The sequence below is a fragment of the Planococcus citri genome, chromosome 1 (assembly GCF_950023065.1).
Source record: "Planococcus citri chromosome 1, ihPlaCitr1.1, whole genome shotgun sequence".
Taxonomy (NCBI): domain Eukaryota; kingdom Metazoa; phylum Arthropoda; class Insecta; order Hemiptera; family Pseudococcidae; genus Planococcus; species Planococcus citri.
The window spans coordinates 24,052,541-24,071,036 of NC_088677.1; the positions used below are offsets into that span (position 1 = coordinate 24,052,541).

At 34.4% G+C, this 18,496-nt stretch overlaps 1 protein-coding gene across 1 annotated transcript in view; it reads right to left on the reverse strand.

The window, feature by feature from the left end:
* Nucleotides 1-18,496, reverse strand: part of LOC135849989 (laminin subunit alpha lam-3-like) — a 32,029-nt gene that overhangs the window by 2,752 nt on the left and 10,781 nt on the right. The window contains exons 11-41 of the mRNA XM_065370666.1: nucleotides 18,208-18,442; nucleotides 17,917-18,137; nucleotides 17,639-17,826; nucleotides 14,949-15,239; nucleotides 14,735-14,841; nucleotides 14,460-14,640; nucleotides 14,236-14,372; nucleotides 13,926-14,153; nucleotides 13,578-13,835; nucleotides 11,958-12,149; nucleotides 11,707-11,879; nucleotides 11,482-11,616; nucleotides 11,137-11,404; nucleotides 10,845-11,056; nucleotides 10,563-10,759; nucleotides 10,232-10,485; nucleotides 10,027-10,138; nucleotides 9,796-9,943; nucleotides 9,568-9,715; nucleotides 9,304-9,468; nucleotides 9,008-9,168; nucleotides 6,855-6,981; nucleotides 6,550-6,781; nucleotides 6,267-6,446; nucleotides 6,015-6,181; nucleotides 5,720-5,881; nucleotides 5,480-5,631; nucleotides 5,119-5,403; nucleotides 4,856-5,024; nucleotides 4,609-4,774; nucleotides 4,283-4,527 (exon numbers count right to left, since the gene is read on the reverse strand). Coding sequence (XP_065226738.1) covers nucleotides 4,283-4,527; nucleotides 4,609-4,774; nucleotides 4,856-5,024; nucleotides 5,119-5,403; nucleotides 5,480-5,631; nucleotides 5,720-5,881; nucleotides 6,015-6,181; nucleotides 6,267-6,446; nucleotides 6,550-6,781; nucleotides 6,855-6,981; nucleotides 9,008-9,168; nucleotides 9,304-9,468; nucleotides 9,568-9,715; nucleotides 9,796-9,943; nucleotides 10,027-10,138; nucleotides 10,232-10,485; nucleotides 10,563-10,759; nucleotides 10,845-11,056; nucleotides 11,137-11,404; nucleotides 11,482-11,616; nucleotides 11,707-11,879; nucleotides 11,958-12,149; nucleotides 13,578-13,835; nucleotides 13,926-14,153; nucleotides 14,236-14,372; nucleotides 14,460-14,640; nucleotides 14,735-14,841; nucleotides 14,949-15,239; nucleotides 17,639-17,826; nucleotides 17,917-18,137; nucleotides 18,208-18,442 — 5,896 coding nt within the window. The remainder of the gene's footprint in view (nucleotides 1-4,282; nucleotides 4,528-4,608; nucleotides 4,775-4,855; nucleotides 5,025-5,118; nucleotides 5,404-5,479; nucleotides 5,632-5,719; nucleotides 5,882-6,014; nucleotides 6,182-6,266; nucleotides 6,447-6,549; nucleotides 6,782-6,854; nucleotides 6,982-9,007; nucleotides 9,169-9,303; nucleotides 9,469-9,567; nucleotides 9,716-9,795; nucleotides 9,944-10,026; nucleotides 10,139-10,231; nucleotides 10,486-10,562; nucleotides 10,760-10,844; nucleotides 11,057-11,136; nucleotides 11,405-11,481; nucleotides 11,617-11,706; nucleotides 11,880-11,957; nucleotides 12,150-13,577; nucleotides 13,836-13,925; nucleotides 14,154-14,235; nucleotides 14,373-14,459; nucleotides 14,641-14,734; nucleotides 14,842-14,948; nucleotides 15,240-17,638; nucleotides 17,827-17,916; nucleotides 18,138-18,207; nucleotides 18,443-18,496) is intronic.

Consider the following 18,496-nt stretch of genomic DNA (forward strand, 5'->3'; position numbering starts at 1 on the left):
CAACTCACAAAGGGAATCTTCACAACGTCCATTGAGTTCAAGTTTGACTGGCTGAAAAAGCACGTTGTCCACACCTCAGAACCAAACTTTGAGCTGCTCAAGTTGATTTTTCAATTTTTGGTGAATTTTTGAAAATAGAGGGCATGGCTCACTAGTGACTTTTAAATGATACCAAAATCGACCCCTCCAATCAATCGCCACCAATTTTCAAACCGATCTGAAGATATCTGTTCAAGTTTTTTCAAAAATAAAAAAATCTCGAATTTAAAAAATTTTCAAAACGATCTATTTTCTTGAAAAATTACTCAAACTTGCTCCACAACCTCATAAAGTCGACCTCCGAATGGATTGCCATGACTTTTGAACAGATTGAGCTTCTGGTTTTTCTTCAGTAATTTTTTAGCGATTGAAAATTGCTCTAGAAATTGTTCTAATAGACTTCATCAACACCTGAAAATTCACTCATGTCATCTTGTGTATTTTATTGTAGGTAATTTTATTAACAATGGATTGTTTCTTTGTTTCAGGTGAGTAATGCATTTCAAACAAGATATTTAAGCATGAGAAAAACAAAAAAAAAGTATGTACTTAATTTTCCATATGTTTCTTGTCTAATTATTCGTGTTTGTGAAAAGAACACCAGGTACTAATACTTTTCCAAATTTCCAACCTTCTCCCAAAAGTACTTGCCTGTAATATGAATCTTCAAAAAACAAAAAAAAAAAAGAGATGGAAACCAGTTTTTGAACTTCTACTTGTTTTTAGCCACAAACTACATTTTTCTATTTTTTCAGGGGTTTTCAAAATAGGTAAAAATACAAAATCAAAAATGGAATTTTACGCTTGTAATTTTTTTTTGAAATTTTTTGTTTACTCCCCCCCCTCTCTCCTCCTATCGTTTTCAGTTGTTGATTTCATGGGTAAAAATTCATGAAAATTTTAGCTATCCACCTTGAAATCCAAGAAGCCTTCGCTCTCCTCTAAAAAGATTGAAAAATGAAAAAGGCTAAATTACTTGCATCAAATTATTTTAAAGTTTTCTATTTTTGGGTCAGAATTTTTCTAATAATCCCCTGTTTGAGGGAGAAACTCTTCCTGTGGGTTCACTTTATATGGAGTCCAGGGCCTATTCTAAGGCGCAGCTCCGCACATTTTGCGCAGTTCCAAAAAAAATGTGTGTAGTTCCGAATTACTTTGCGCAGTTCCAAAAATTCAGCTGCGTACATTTTTCATTTTATTCATTAGAAAACAATTTTGAACAAACACAAAAGTCATAAGAAATCAAAAAATTACCAAAAACCATGGATTTTTACTTCTTTGAAATCAAAATTTTCAAAAGTTTTCGCCCTCGCTTCGCTCGGGCCAAATCATTTTCCCTTTGCATTTCTTTGATTATGTTACAGAGTAGAAAAATTGTCTTCTCACATTAGAAGTAGTAATGCTGTTTCACTTGAAATTTACCAAAAAAAGTCTCTTTTCATTCCTGTCATAACTATGTACCAGAAATTCCCTATTTTTTTGCTAAAATGCCATAAAAAAGTACTATTTTTTGCTAAAATGCCAAAAAAAAGTACTATTTTTTGCTAAAATGCCAAAAAAAGTACTATTTTTTGTCAAAAATTCATAAACAATTTGAAAACATAGGTACTTATACTTAATTTTGTCCAGTGGCGTAGCCAAAAGAGGGACGAAGGGGGCCTTGGCCTCCCCTTGCGAGCAAAAATTTGAAAGAAAACCTGCAAAAATGGACGTTTTTTGTTGTTTGGGCCCATTTTTTCTAAAAATTTTCGCTCTCGCTTCGCTCGAGCGGTAATTTTGCCCTCATTTTAATGAAATCACCACACATCACAATATGTTTCTAGAAAATCACTCCTCATTTCGATTTTTCATGCCTAAAAATCTGGTTTTGCCCCCTCCTTGAGAAAATCCTGGCTATGCCACTGAATTTTTGTCCTGAAAAAATGAAGAATTGTGAATTTTTGATAGCTTTTGTCCTTGCATTCCTACTTTTGAAAATGTTTAAATTTCCTGAAAACAAAAAACTTTGACACCATGAAAATTAACTTTCTGCATCAAGATTGATGTTGTTTTGCATTTCGAATTATCAATTTTTTACAGCTTTCGCCCTCGCTTCGCTCGAGCTAGATCATTTTTCTTTTCTTTTCTCTGACCAAAGTTAGAGAAGAGTAGAAAAGTTGACTTCTCGCATTAAAAATAGGTACTGAATGTTGTTTTACTTCTGAAGAATCATTAATTTTCAAAAGCATTTGCCCTCGCTTTGCTCGGGCCTTCATTATTATTTTTGATCGTTCATATTGCGAGCTATGTTTGCGCAGCTCCAAATTTTCCTTAGAATAGGCCCTGAATTGGAGTCCTCAGAAGTTGAATTGAAACAAATTCAAAAATTGAATGGATCAAAGCTGGTAATTTTTTTTCCGAAAATTTCTTATTTCGATGCCAAAATTCTTCTAAATAACTCACTTATCAAAAAAAAGAACCTTCCTCTGTCTTCAAAACAGCATGAATTCAATCTCATGAATTTCCCAAAAATTAATTGAAAAAAAAATTGAAAAAATAAAAATAAAAAATTGAAGTGTGTGAAAATTTAAAAAAATTTATTTTTCAGTTCTGCACTACTTCTTCCCTGTAACCCTGTTTTTTTTTTTTCAGAAAAATGCTACTACCCCCCCCCCCCCATATTTTCTGTTATTTCCTCATTTTGGGGTCTCTTCATGTTTTTTGAATAATTTTTTGAAAATTATAAGTACGTACATTTTTGGACCATTTATTCAGTGATTTTATCAATATGATGGGAGGAGGGAGGGGGATTCTTGATCTATTTTTCATCTTGAAAATGTACTTTAAAATGGTCTTTCTGAGGCCCTTATTTTTGGTTTTGAAATTCTGTTGAACTCCCTGTACAAAAACAAAGCAACAAATCTTCTGAAAACCAGATATTGTCTTAAGTAAATAGGTACGTATTTTTATGTCAACATAATTCGTGCGATTTCGTTGATTTTTTTTTTTTTGAAAAAACTTTCTGATTTTAAGTTTGCTTAACATGATTATCATCGTTGAAATTCTCACACCATAAAATACGATTTCTGCTATTTTCAGGAAATTTTGAGGGCAATTGAGAGCATTATTGGAGAAGCCAAATTAAAAAAAGATGAATTGACATTCGTATTCAGCGCTCTCAAAAACCTAATAAACCATCTGTCTCGCAAGATTTTTTCAATTTTCAACAAATTTGGGGATCAAAGAGGTTGGATTTTGAAGGGGTCGAGAAAAATGAGTCGATAAATTTGTATTCTGCGCTCTCAAAAACGTACAATATTTGGCATTTTGTAATAAGTATTTTGACTAAACTTTGGTGTTCTGTAACCCCACCTCCCCTCTTCCCCCTAAATGGTTTTGCGAATCTCATCACGAAAACTTCAAAGTTGTAAGCATTATTATGCAAATGTATGCTTTTTTGGATTTTTAAAATTTTTAAATTGAAGCTTTGAAATTCGCCAAGCTTTTGAAAATCGAGCTCTCTAAAAAAAACTCAGCTTCGAGGTTTTAAAAAATTTCACGAATATTTTTGATGTACTTACTGCTCAAAAAATGCGGAAAACAGATTTCATCAACATGAGAAATTTCAATATTACTGAAAAAAACTTCATTCTAAGGGGTTCGGGGGTCCAGTGATACCAAGTTTTCTTCTTTACTAGTGTTAGGAACCTATAGAAAAATTTTGAGCATAATTGCTGATTTCAAACCCAAAAAATCTACGATGAGATGAATTCGTCTTTGACGGATTTTCCAACAAAACTGCGTCCGAAAAATCATCCAGGATGAGAAAAAAATTGTAAAAAATTTTGGACCCTTTGCGCCATTATTTTGGAAATTGGGGGCCAAAATGCGGGTTTTATTGCCAATTTTTTACAAATTTTCAACAATCAAATTGAAACATTAAATTCGTATTTTCTTCAGTGAGTAGTTGGTGAGAGTAGTCTAGGTTATTTTTTCTACATAGGTAGGTACATGCATATTTTTTTGTGGTCATTCTTTCCAATTTTGAACATTTTGAACGACAATTTTATGATGAAAATGCAGAGGTTCAGTCACCATTTTTTCACAGAATATCGGTCAAGCATTCTAAATCATCCCGTAGCAGAACTCCTCGAGCATACTTTTTCAGAGCGCCAAATTTCACCTCAATCTGAGTCGACATTTTCTACATAAAAGACTTCGTTTTCAGCCAGTTTCGTAAAACATTTCAATCCCAATCACTTACTGTATTGGAACAGGCTTTCTGCACACCCCAATACTGCCCTCGTAACAAATTATACGCTTCTTGATTAATCTGCACGTCCGATATGCACCCGAGGAAGGGTCCAGGAAGAGGAACTATGGTTTCAAAACCAGGAGGCGAGCCTCCGATGAAAAACTGAGGTGTAGATAAATCAGGTATATCGTTTTGAGCCGGTGAGGACGGTGCTGGAATTCCTTCTTTTAATTCACTGCCTACTTTCAAAGCGACTGAAATCAATCGTTAGGTTAGAATTCAGAATAAGATAGGAAAGTAAAAAACAAAATTCAGAGGTATGTACGAGTAGGTACCTTTTTCCAACTTCTTTTTACGATCGTACTGTCTGACCATTTCAACATGAGTCCAGTTCCCTGTTGTGTAACGATTCGTTGTTCTAATCTCTAATTTTAAATCCTCTCTGTATCCGATTTGCACCAAGACACGTCCGTCTTTCATCGTGATCGATATAAATTGCTCCTAGAATTCGAAAATATGTATTGCTTTCATCAGCTGAATTTCATGAGAACCGTCACCGTGTAATATGAGAAAGTGACTCACCGGTTTGGAAGCCACAGCGTAGAACAGAACAGCATTCTCGTCGTATGTTTTAAAATTAAACGACGCAGTAAACACGTATTTATTATAAACAGACGACCCATGCCCTTTCAATACAGAATACCCATCTCCGGTAAAATGGTACGAATCGTCTTCTATGATTTCTTCAGTTCTGAAACATTCAAATGAATTACAATTAAACCTCTTTCCGCCACTTTATATTTTTCAGATTTAATTATAGTAGGTAGGCAATATTCTGAACTCACCCTTCAACACAAGCTACACAACTTCCCACAGTTTCCGATTTAAAATTCCACAAACCGACTAGTTTATTGTCAAATATCACTTGAGAGAGGCAACCAATCAGGCCATTTTGCTTACTCAGCAAATAAGGCGAAACCGGTTTACCACTGCCACCGATCCAAATTAAATCATTAGTGCTGATATCTAATCTACTCCATCCCGATACCGAAGAATTGGTTACAGGAGATCCATTCAGGGCTGAATTCGAGGTCACAGGACGAACCGATAATTTACCTACGTTGGCAATTCTGAAACAAATCATTGAATTTTGTGAGAAATCGACACTATGTTCAAAAAATTGTGCAAATAAGCTGACGTATTTACCTTCGGATTTCTATTTTATACCAGTGTTGATCTTTTTGCAAATCTCCGGCGGTTTGAATATGTAGAGGATGGATTAGTTCTGTGGGGCCTCCGCCGACATCCCAAACGAATCGAATTTTACGATTGATCATTTCAACCGCTAGGAAATCTCCCTGTGAAACGTACCATACTTCTTAGTTAGGTACTCACACATAAGATCTAGAAAGATGGGAGATGATATCTTGGCTTAATTTTACTTACGCTGGTTGAGCTGGATAAATAAAATAATAAAGAGTCTCGATGATGAGATGAGATCGCGTAAGTGATCGAGATGTAGTTTGTGATGCTAGGTTTCAAATATTTCGATTGGTAGCTTCGCATGCATAGTTCTTGACCATTTTTACTCGATAAAGATACGTGTACCTGAAAAAAATTTGTGAAAATTTAATCAAGGAACTAGGAAGTAAATTATTATAGTGTAGGGTGTCCCTAAAAGTGATCCATATTTTAAACTTTGATGAGAAAAAGGTGATAGGTATTGTTAAAAGAAACTTACTCCATTAGCTATATGTTTAGCTTGTTCGATTTTACTCCTCAATGCTGCTAGTTGACTAGCTACGGTAGAATTCCATTTTTCGAAGTACTTGGTACGTTTATTGAAGGAAGTTTTCAACGAATTTAATCGTGTCGACATTTCCATCGTAGCTTCTTCGATTTCTTTGACTAAAAATTAAATTCGAAAATTTAAATTGATAATTTCTAGTGAAATGTTTCACGTGATTTAAAAAAATTGATACTTAGAACTTACTTTTCATTTCATCGGTAGGTTTGATGTTTATTTCACCGTAGTTTTTAATCCTTTGCAATTTTGGTTTAATTTCATCGTTGATATTGTCTTGAACGTAGAACATCTTCTCATAGACGTCGTCTGGGATTTCTATCGAGTTTTTGTACATTTCTAGCGATTCGTTCATTCGTCTGATGGCCTCTGAAAGAAAACACGTAATTTAATCAAGATACCTAAATAGATTTTTTTGGATTAAAAAAATCCCATACTAAAGAAAAAAATAGATATGAAAATTTTTACGTACCTTTGGTTCTATTAATATTGATCAACTGATCGGAAATATTGGTAACATTTTTGACTATCTCTTGTAAATTTTTCTCCACCAAATGGACATATTTCTGTTGATATTCTAATTGCTTTTGTAATAAATTAACATCTGATAACTCCATCGCAGCTAAAGTTTTCAGTTGTCTGGATTTCTCCTCCATTGAACCAGCTTTTTCGGTTATCGAAGTTGACATTTGTTTAGATCGTAGCTGAAAATTCAATAGTGTTAGTGAATAAATATGTATTTGGATGAATCGAAGGAGTGCTTTTGTGGTAATCAACCTCGTCAATGGCTTTGTTGACCGCATTTAATGCTTGACGTGATTCATTATATGCGTCAACAATTCTTCTGTAAGCTGTGCTGGCTCCCAGAGCAATATCTGCGTCTTGTTTGGTGGCTGCGAATAAACTGTAAAACGAAAATATGAAGATATTTGTAGGTATAGGTAATGCGATAGGTGTGCATTATAAGGTTACCTTGATTTGAGGCAGTCAATATCTACTAGTGAGATTTTTTAAAATAAATTTCAGGGAAGTAACCACGATGTGAGGTTGAAAGAGATGTAAAATGATCAAAAGCTTCAATATGGGGTTTTATTGAAAGGAAATCATCGAATTTCAGTTTTTAATTAATTGAAATGACTTCCCTTTTTTTTTTTTTTTTTTAGTAATTTTTTTGATGATTTTTAGAATACATTTTCGTCTAGTGATTCAGAATTTCATTTTTTGAAATGTGTAGCTCAGAATTTTTTGTGCATTGATTTTTTTTTGTTGAATTCTAATCATATTTTTTTCGAGTAGGTAATAACTTGAATTTTTTCGGAATGATTTCAAGTGAATTATTCGTGGTGATTTAGGATTTGGTTAAGATTTTTTTTTTTATTATTTCAGATAATTTTTATTTATAATTTTCAAGTTTTTTTTAGTGATTTTTACAATCAATTTTCGTTCGGAATTTTGAATTTTATTTTTTGAAATGTAGCTTAGAATTTTTTGTGCCAATTTCAAATTGATTTTTTGTGTCGAATTCTGTTGATATTTTTTTTTTGAGTAGTGACATTAATTTTTTCGGAATGATTTCAAGTGGATTTTTTGAGACGATTTAGAATAGATTCGATGTTTTCAAATTGATCTTTCTAGTTTTGAATTCTGATAAATTTTTTCAAGTGATGACATATGAATTTTTTTGGAACGATTTCAAGCGAATTATTCTTGGTGATTTAGAATTTGTTTGAAATTTTTCTTGATTATTTCAAATAATTTTGTTTTTTTTTAAATTTAAAGTGATTTTTGCTGTAAATTTTTGTCTAGTGATTTTAAATTTAATTTTTTACAATTCAGCTTAGAATTTTTGTGCCAATTTCAAACTGATTTTTTTAGTAAGTATTGAATTTTAATGATTTTTTTTGAGTGATGAAAAATCAATTTTTTCCGAATGATTTCATGTGAATTTTTTGTGGTGGTTTAGAATAAATTTTTCAATGTTTTTTGTGGCGATTTCAAATTAAATTCTTGTGTGTTGAATTCAATGATTATTTTTTTTTTGAATGATTTCAGGTGAATTTTTGTGATTTTTGTAGTGTTGAATAAAACTAATGAATTTTTTCAAGTGATGAAATATGAATTTTTTGTGGCAATTTTAAATTGATTTTTTAAATGTAAAATTCTTACGAATTCAGAATGATTTCAAGTGAATTTTTCGAGATTTTTTTTAGTGTTGATTCTAATGAATTTCTTTCAAGTGATGACGTAGGTATAAATTTTTTCGGCCCAATTCCAAGTGAATTATTCGTGGCGATTTAAAATAAATTGTTTAATGATAGTTTACCTAATTGATTTTTCTGTGTTGAATTTTAATGAATTTTTTCTCGAGCGATGACAAATGAATTTTTTTAGAATAATTTCAAAGTGAATTTTTTCAGAATAATTCAAAGTCAATTTTGGAACTTTTTCATGATTATTTCAAATGAAATTGTGTTGTAATTTTTACTTAAATTTTTTCATAATGATTTATTAGAATTTCATTTTTAAAAATTTAGCTTAATAGAATTTTTTGTGGCGATTTAAAATTGCTTTTTTAGTTTTGAACTCTAATGAATTTTTAAAAAGTTATTTCAAGTGAATTATTTGTGCTGATATGTTCAGTGATGATTTATCTAGTTTTAAACTTTTTCCTAATAATTTCAAATGACATTTTCTTGTACTTGGTAATTTTTATCTAATAATTTTTTTTTAGGTGATTTTAAGATGTCCTTTTTGGGATACCTAGTTTTAAACTTTTTCCTAACAATTTCAAATGACATTTTTTTGTACTTAGTAATTTTTAATACCTTTGTTTTGTGATTTTAAGATGTTCTCTTTGGGAATTTCGATTTTATACCCCTCTCTACCCTTTGACAACTTGGAAAAAACGAATCATTTGAATAATCACTCACCTGACGTAATTCTTAGCTCGGTTTAGCAGAACTCGCGCATGTTCGATGGCTGGATTGACGTACCTATCTGCATAAGTCGGATTCAAATTGAACAATATACCTTCTTTTTCTTCGACCAAACGAATCAGTTCTTTCAATGTTCTCAACGACGAATTTACATCCTGTAAAAACACACCTAATTCAGTTAATTAATACCTTACAAATTCTCAAATTCAATATCTCGAAGAGTTTTTTTTCTGACACGAGACACTCTGTGGTCTAATATGAAATAAAAATCACTCGAGATTTTCGCTAACCTGAATATTATGCCTGGTTTGTTGAAAAAAACGACTGGTATTCGAAGCAGCTAAATTAGTCTCTGCTTGCGTGTTCAAAACATCGAGTGTGATTTGATTTATTTTATCGCTAGCTTCTCGAATCCATTGCAGTTTATCACGACTATCGTACGAATATCGATACGCCTAGAAAAATAGATATTCAGATTTTAAATTAGGTAAAAAAAAAATAGAATAGGTACCTATGTACTTGATTAAAATAATCTAGAATCAATATTTTTTTACCGTTCGAATGAGTAAACTAGCGTTCGATGTAATGGCATCGAGATCTTCGACTCGTTCCATCATTTTATCTACTCTTTTTTTGAGCAGTTTCAATCCAGGTCCGTTATTTTCATGGCTACGTACCATCTCGTCGGCCATTTTACAAAAACTGTGGATGAAAATGAACAAATTCAAATTTTTTGTACTCTGTAATTTTCAATGTCCTATTTTTCGATATATTTTACGTACCTTAGAGTACTTTCGGCCTTTTCCTTCAAATTATAAGGGTTTGCGTCTTTAATATTGGCTAGTAGGTAACGAGCTTCGTTCACATAAGCTCCTAAATTATAATCTACACGTTCACTGCTCACGTATTTATTCAGATTATCAATAAAACCTGTGAAAAAAAACAACATTAATATAAAAAATGTCCTGTGGGAGAGAACTCTTGTAAGGTTGGATCAGTTGCTGAAAAATTACTTGCGACGTCGTCTTGAACATTGCTCATAGAGTTGAGGAACGAGATCACTTGATCATTGAGACTTTTAGTGGATGAGCTCAAATTTTGATTATGTTTCCAGATTCGTTTAATCTACCAAAAAATAGCAACAAAAAAATCAGCCTCGAATATTAATTTTTTTGACTTGAATAAATCACAAAATCAATTAACGAATCAAGAACGAACCTTATTGATGGCACTTTTTACTTTTTTCTTCAATTCATCCTCAATCCTTCGATTATAATGAGCCAGCCGTTTGATGAACTCCAGATAGCTCTGAAACGTGTTATCAGCATCGTCGAAATTTTCATTCAACGAGTTCAACGAACTCCATGGCAAGTTGAACTTGCCTTGCAGCACAGTTTCAGAATCATGGGCCAATTCACTGGTCATATTGGCCACAGCATCGGTCAACATTTGAACACAAGTGTCGTTACAAGCTGTGAAAAAAAAACAGATCTCAGGGGTTGAAAACAGCCGCAAACAAGATAGGGTTGAAAATGAACCGATTTCTTACGTTGACATCCTTTGTTGGTGAGAACTTGGTGGGATTTTTCGCATATGGAACAATCTCTGCTCGTGATGCCAGGTTTGCAATTACATTGACCGGTTTCTTCGTGACATTCGTCGCTAACGCTGCCTTGTGTGTTACATTTACATGGTTCGCAGTATCCGTTTTCCGATTTAGGGTATCCGAACCATCCGTAATTGCATCTGTGACGACAGAATCGATCATCATAAGTAATCGAATCCATTCGATTTTGACGTAGAAAAAAATCAATAAGTAGGTAAGTCTCACCGATCACAATATCTTCCAGTGTAGCCAGTTTTACAATAACAAGTGGCATATTCCACCGAATAATTAACCGTTGTAGGGAAATAACAAGTATAAGCGTGATTATTGGTCTCCGTGGGGCAAGGACACAATTTACAGCTTCCATCCTGGTCACTTTTATAATATCCTTCGGCGCAGCTCTCACAGTGAGGCCCTCCTGTATTATTCGAACAATTCTATATAACTTGAAATATTAATCATCTTTGAATTCAATAACTACAAACATAAGTATTGTAAACCAAGTCATAATACATACCTGACAAACTCCACTTTCAGGTTCGCAAACTGTAGAGTACCCGTTGCATTCACAAGGCATAGCTTCTCCTACCACTTGAATCACTATAGTCGAGGTAACTGTGGTTTTATTCCCATGATACCTGTAGTATCCTATTTCTGGATTTTGACACGATGATGATCGATACTGGACTGGACATTCGCATAATTCTACTCCATATGTGATTGATTGGAGGGGTGGTAGAGGTGAGAAATTCTCAACTGCTATGTCCATCGACACGTCAGTCAATCTGGTGAAAAATAAGAGTGATAAGTGGAGGAATATGTACGAGTAGACGAAAAGAGAGTGATATGATTCGATACTTACGTAGCTTTGGTGAAATCAACTGATTTCGTGGCTCTGATTAAAATATGCTGAAGGTTTTGTAAGGTTATCATGAATACGTCTCGGCTTACGTGACCTGTGGGGTTATTTTTTAGTTTCCATAAGGATTCGTGAAGTCTAGAAAATGTTATAGAAATTGATGAGATTAAAAAATAAATTGAAAAATGATTGGTTGAGAATGAAGGAAATCTAATGAAATATAATTACCTGACTTTATGACGCGATTCTGACGTAATCAGAGGGGGAAAATACTCCAAAATGAATTTATCATTTCCTTGTATTTGAATCAGAGGGTACGAAGCGATCACTGAAGAAGGCAGAAGTGTACTTCCTCCATAAATTTCGGTTGTGAATTGAATGAAACCTCCGTAAGATAATATCTGTAACGATATTGAGAAATTTTAAGAAAAATTGTTCAGTTGTGAATGAATATTGGGCTTAAGTGATTTTTTACTTACCCTGTCTCCAAGGAAGCTCTCAGGTAATTGCCAATATAAAGGTGCGTCAAATAGATAATTTACGCCGATTTCTATATCCCCTGTTTCTCCAGGTATAAGTCTCAGGTTATTGGTCACGTTCAACTTGATATTGTTTTCGGAGTTTCCTAAAGTTGTCTTTATTACATCTGTTTGATCGCCTGGCAATGCCAACTGTGTAAATATTGAAAGATTATAAATTAATGAAGTGAATTATGTACTGAGACGATGGATTGTTCTGTAATTTAGTCTCTCACAAAAAGTTAAAAGTAGCCTTGGAGTTTTCAGATATTCACAAGAATGATGAAAGCTAGGCCAACGACCTTGAGAGGTTACCCAGAAGGGACAATGACCTTGAGAGGCTATTAAAGCCAACAGGCAACCTTGGGAAGCCATACTGATGGGTAAATGATCTAGACAGGATGACAGGAATTAAGAAGCCAGACAGACAGACACTTGGACAACCTGGAGAGTCAAGGCAAAAATGCAGACGACAAGTGAAAGGCTAGATAGACAGGTCAATGACCTTAACAACCAAAGACCGGCAGATGACGACCTTGGGAAGCCATACCTAAGGGTTAGTGACCTTTGAGAGGCCAGACATGAAGATGTGAAATAGACGACTTTGGGAAGCCATACGCAGGTCAATGACCCTAAGAGGTCATGCAGGCATTTAGTTCAACAAAAAAGATGAAAACAAGGTTAATGACCTTGAGAGGTCAACCAGAAGGTACAGTCGACAGACGACCTTGGAAAGTTGTGCTGATGTGTCAAGAGGCCAAACAGGCATTCAGACGACCTTGAAAGGGCAGATAGGCAGTTCAATGACCTTAAAAGTCAGACAGGCAGATGACGGTCCTGAGAATTCATACCGAAGAGTCAATGACCTTCAGAGGTCAGCCAGAAATACGGATAAGTTTGAGATATTGGACAGATGGGTCAATGGCCTCAAGAAGCCGGAAATGCAAACATGAGACACGACCTTGGGAAGCCAATGCCACGCTGGGGTCAACAACCTTACGAGGCCCATCAGGTAGACAGACGACCTTGGAAAGTCCCACCCGGGTGAATGACCTTGAGAGACCAGTCATACAAACAGACGACCTTAATAGGTCAGACAAAGGGGTCAATGACCTTAAACATTCAAACCGGAATTTAGATGACCTTGAGCGAATTACTCCATATAGATCAAATGACCTTGAGGAGCCGAACGTGCAGGCAAGCGACCTTGGGAAGCTATACCAACGGATCAATGTCCTCAAGAAGCCAGCCAGGAATACAGACGACTTCAGGAAGCCAGAATAGGCGGGTCAATGACCTTATAAGAGATCAGACAAGCAAACAAACGACCTTGGGAAGTCAATTACTGACGGGTCAATAGTCTTATGTAAGAGACCTGACAAGTAGGCAGACGATTTTGGGGAGCTAGGCAGGTAGGTCACAAGGTCAGTGACCTCAAGGAGCCAGATAGACGGGTCAATGACCTTGATAGGTCAAACATGATCCCTGAAGGTGAGACTATAATGCAAATAAAAGTTCTGATGAGGAGAAAACTTTCAATCAGAATTTAAATCAAAACTTGAATAATGGAAATGTACTCACATTGATGAAGCAAATCTGCTGCGTATTGACCGGATAAATATCTGACGAGCTTAAATTATTGGACGTGTTATTGGTGTCGTAATGTACGGTTAGAATTCTATTAGGACGCAATCTAATATGACTCCAGGTCAATCCAGCTTCACTGCACAAAGTGCTTCGACCAAAACAGAAACACGCTGTGCATCCATCGATATTATCTTCATGCAAACCAAAAGTTCCTTCTTTACATTGGTCACATTTTTTACCCATTGAATTCACCTAGAACAATTTTTTTATGCATTAAAAATACACACATTTACCTACCCTATCATAAAAAAATGGGTAACGCATATAAGGAGAAAAATCTACCTTGCAATAGCATTGTCCTTTATTATCACACATACAACCATCACCATTGCATGTCTCAGGATCAGTTCCGGATCGATTACAGGAGCAAAGACGACATTTTGGGAATCCGTAATATCCTTTAGCACACGTATCGCATTTATCACCACCGAAACCAGTTCGACATTCGCATTTACCAGTGGTGCTTTTACAATGACTAGATTTACTGCCGTGACTATCACATTCGCAAGGCTGTGGAATCACAAAAATATGCAGTGGTTGATTTATGTACTAGTACGTACCTATTTAAACATCCAGGAATATTTATAATTACCTGACATCCTTGTTCGGTGTAATTCCAAGCACTGGGGATGCATTTTTCACAACTCGGACCTTGGGTTAGAGAAGGACAAACGCACCTTCCGTTGTTTTTGTTACAAATGTGGCCTGGTTTGTCGCACGAATCGCATTCTGAATCATTTTAAAAGAAGGCATAAAATTAACATTACTAGCTCGTTGGATTTCTGTGGGTTAGAATGTATCGTAGAATTCAAGTACCGAAGCATCCCAAATTCGAGAACCCATAAAAATGATCCTTACACTGGTCGCATTTTCGTCCGGTCACGCCAAACTTACACGTGCATTGACCAGATGTAAGGTCGCAGAATTGCGAAACGGAACCTTTGGCGTCGCATTCGCAAGGTTTACAACCGGTTTCGGTCAAATCCCAGAATCCTTCCTGAATATTTGCAAAAGGAAAGAAAAAGGCGTTAGTGGAAGGTTTTTATCATAGGATAATAAATTATAGGTTATTTGTATTTTCAAGCACATACCTCACATTGATCGCAAGTTCTCCCGATGATATTTTTCTTACATGGGCAATGGCCAAGAATTGGTTCACAAGTTGTTCCTAAGCTTCCAGTTTCATTGCATTTGCAATCTGCAACACAATATTACATAAATGTTGATTAATCTCATAGGTGTGATTTAATTTAATTTCTTTCATTGCCACAGAAAATTGATTAAAGGAGCAAAAAAATGGCCCACCTTTACAACCAGTTCCACTAGGGAATCCGTAGAAGTCAATTGCACAAGAATCGCATGTGACCCCTACGACTCCTTTCTTACATGGGCAATTTCCAGTTACCGGGTCACAAAGTACGTTTTGAGAACCAATGATGTTGCAGTTACAAGGGATACATCCGGATTCCACATTACCATAGCCGTCCAAACACCTGTCACAAGTTCTTCCAACGTAGTTCATTTTACAGCTACACTGACCGGTGACTTTATCGCATACTTCTATGCTTTCGGATCCAATAGAGTTGCAAGTGCAAGCTAAGAATTTCAGTCGAAAATTAATCAATGATGGATCTGATGAATTCTTATGTATGGCCAACAGTTGAAAGGGCAAAAATTGCTCTAAAAATCGAATTTGACTGGAATTTTTTCGGTCTAAAAATTCATTGGCTTGACGCTGTCCAATTTTGAAGTCACCCCGCCCCCCCCCCCATTTTGAGCAAAAATGAACTGTCGTAGAATTGTTTAAAAGTAGCCTTGCGACCTGTCGAAATGGGTTAAAATTTCGCGATAAATTCATAAGTTTTAACGACAAATTTTTTCGGGAATTTTTTGTAGAATTTCAAGTCTCGAAATTGGGTCTTGAGTTTTGGGATTTTTAAAATAGTATCATATTGTAATATACAATTTCGCAAAAAATCAAAATTTTGAGCGTTTTTGAAGAATCTTCAAGCCCAAAATTGGATCGTGATTTTTGGGATTTTTCGAAAAAGTGCCATGTGACCTATCAAAATGGGTTAAAACCTCGCGAAAAATTCAAATAATTTCAACAAAAACGCTTTTAAAACAATTTTCAAAAATTTTGAACCTGAAATTGGATCATGATTTTTGGGATTTAAAAAAAAGTGCGATGTGACCTATCAAAATGGGTTGAAATTTTGCGAGAAATTCAAACATTCCAACAAAAATGTTTTTCGAACAATTTTTCAAATATTCGTACAAAAACGTTTTTTGAACATTTTTGAAGAATCTTGAACTCAAAATTGAATCGTGATTTTTGGAATTTTTAAAAAAGAGCCATGTGACCTATCGAAATGGGTTAAAATTTTGCCAAAAATTTAAATATTTGAACAATAACGTTTTTTAAACATATTTTCAAGAATTTTGAACCCGAAATTGGATTATGATTGTTGGGATTTCTAAAAAAGTGTCATGTTATTCATCAAAATAAGTTAAAATTTTGCAAGAAATTCAAATAGTCCTACTAAAACGTTTTTTGAATAATTTTTCAAGATTTTGAGTCCAAAATTGGATCATGATTTTTTGGGATTGTTAAAAAAGTGCGACGTGACCTATCAAAATGGGTTGCAATTTTGCGAGAAATTCAAACTCTCCAACAAAAATATTTTTTGAGCATTTTTGAAGAATCTTGATCTCAAAATTGAATTGTAATTTTTGAGAGCTTTGAAAAAGTGCCATGAAACCTATCAAAATGAGGTTAAATTTTGTGAGAAATCCGAATATTTCAACTAAAATTTTTTTGTTCATTTTTGAACAGTCTTTTAGCCTGAAATTACATTATTATTTTTGGGATTTTTGAAAAAGTGTCATGTGACTTTTCAAAATAAGTTTAAATTTCGGCAGAAAATCAAAAATTTGTATGAAAATTCTTGTGAGACACTTTTGAGATGATTTTGAGTACAAAGTTGACTCATGATTTCCATAATTTTTGAAAAATAGTAATGTGATCAATCAAGGATATGTTGCCTATTAAGGTTGAAATTTTAATAAAAAAAATTTGCCTTAATGAAATGATAAGGAAAACATGTGGAGGTGTACAGAAATGTTTACAAAAATAAATTTAACATGAACACACTTTTCTGTTACCTGTAATTACGTCGAAAATTGATTCAATTTTGGACTCACAATGACTCGCTGCTTGAAAAATTTTGATCGGATTTTTAAAAATTTTTGTCATTGTTTTAACCCAATTTTATAAGTTTCACGGTCCCGTTTTAGAATACCCGAAAACAAAGGCTCAATTTAAGGCTCAAAACTGTTCAAAAAAATGTCGTTCAGGTATTTGAATTTTTCGCGAAATTTTAACACATTTTAATAGGTCATGCACTTGGCATTTTTACAAAAATTCCAAAAATCACGATCGAATTTTGGGTTCAAGATTTTTCAAAAATGCTCAAAAACTTTTTTTTTGGAATATTTCAATTTTTTGCATAATTTTAGGTCACATGAACTTTTTTAAAATCCTAAAAATCATGACCCAATTTCAAAACTCAAAATTCTTCAAAAAATACAAAATCGGTATCGTTTTTGGTTTCGGTTTCGGTATTGTCTTTAGAGCCCCGACTATCTTAATAGGTTGTATGATACTTTTTCAAAAACCTTGAAAATTAAATTCCAATTTCGCGTTAAAAATTTAAAAAAAAAAAAATCGATTTTCAATACCTAATTCAACAACATGCGTTCATTTTCACTCTATTTTTTTGGGGGGGGGGGGAGGGGGGGAGGGAATCTGTAAAATGAATTTTCTGACTCAAGCTATTTTAAAAATTTGAGGTTTTCAGGCTTTAAACCCACCTCTACAAAAAGCCAACTGAATTTTTTGAGCCTCAGAAATTCCAGCCAATTGAGCATATTTCTAACCTAAGTAATGAGTATTGAGTACATATTCAGATTGAGTAAAAAATTTCTTGTCGTACCAGTGCAATTTTTACTAGCTGCGTTTCCGTAAAATCCATCTTTACATGTCTCGCAATGCCAACCTTCGGTATTCCCTTCGCAGCTAAGGCATTGTCCAGTCGTTGAATTGCAAGCTCGGCCAGCACAATCGCAAGGTTCACATTTTGATCCTAATTTGGTAGGTTCGCCAAAATATCCGTCAGCACATCTAAACATGTTTCATAAATTTTATTAAAATTTCATTCCAAACCAAAAGTAGGTACCTACCTACCAAAATTTAAAAAAAAAAACAACTCACACATCGCAATGATTTCCACCATATCCGGGTGGGCATTTATCACAATAATACTCCTTCGACGAATTATTCACCAATTTACAAGTCGGACTGAAATTATTCGTAGGATCTAGAAGAGGGCAAGCACACAAATGGCAATCGTTCGATGTTCCAAGTTCAGCATTTCCATAAAATCCGTCAACGCAACGGTCACATTTAGAGCCAGTAGTGTTGTGTTCGCAAATCTGAAAAATGTCTCCATTTGTAGATTTATTCGCTATGATGAAAATTGATCCATAATGCGAGTTCACTTACGTTGCATTGTCCAGTAACTTCGTTACAGGTGGGAGAATGTCCGTTACAGTCGCATAAAGAGCAGACTAAATGATCGAATGAATCTTCAGCAGGTAAACGAACATAACCGTAGTCGCAGCGTTCGCACAATAATCCGGTGTATCCAGCTGGGCAGACGCATTGCTCTAATTCTAAACTGATTGATTTATTTTCTTTGTGCTCTTTGGTACCGAATTCCAACACTGCGTCTACCAAACTGACAATAAGACATAAGAATTGTAAGTAGTTGAAAAGATATTTATAGGTACAA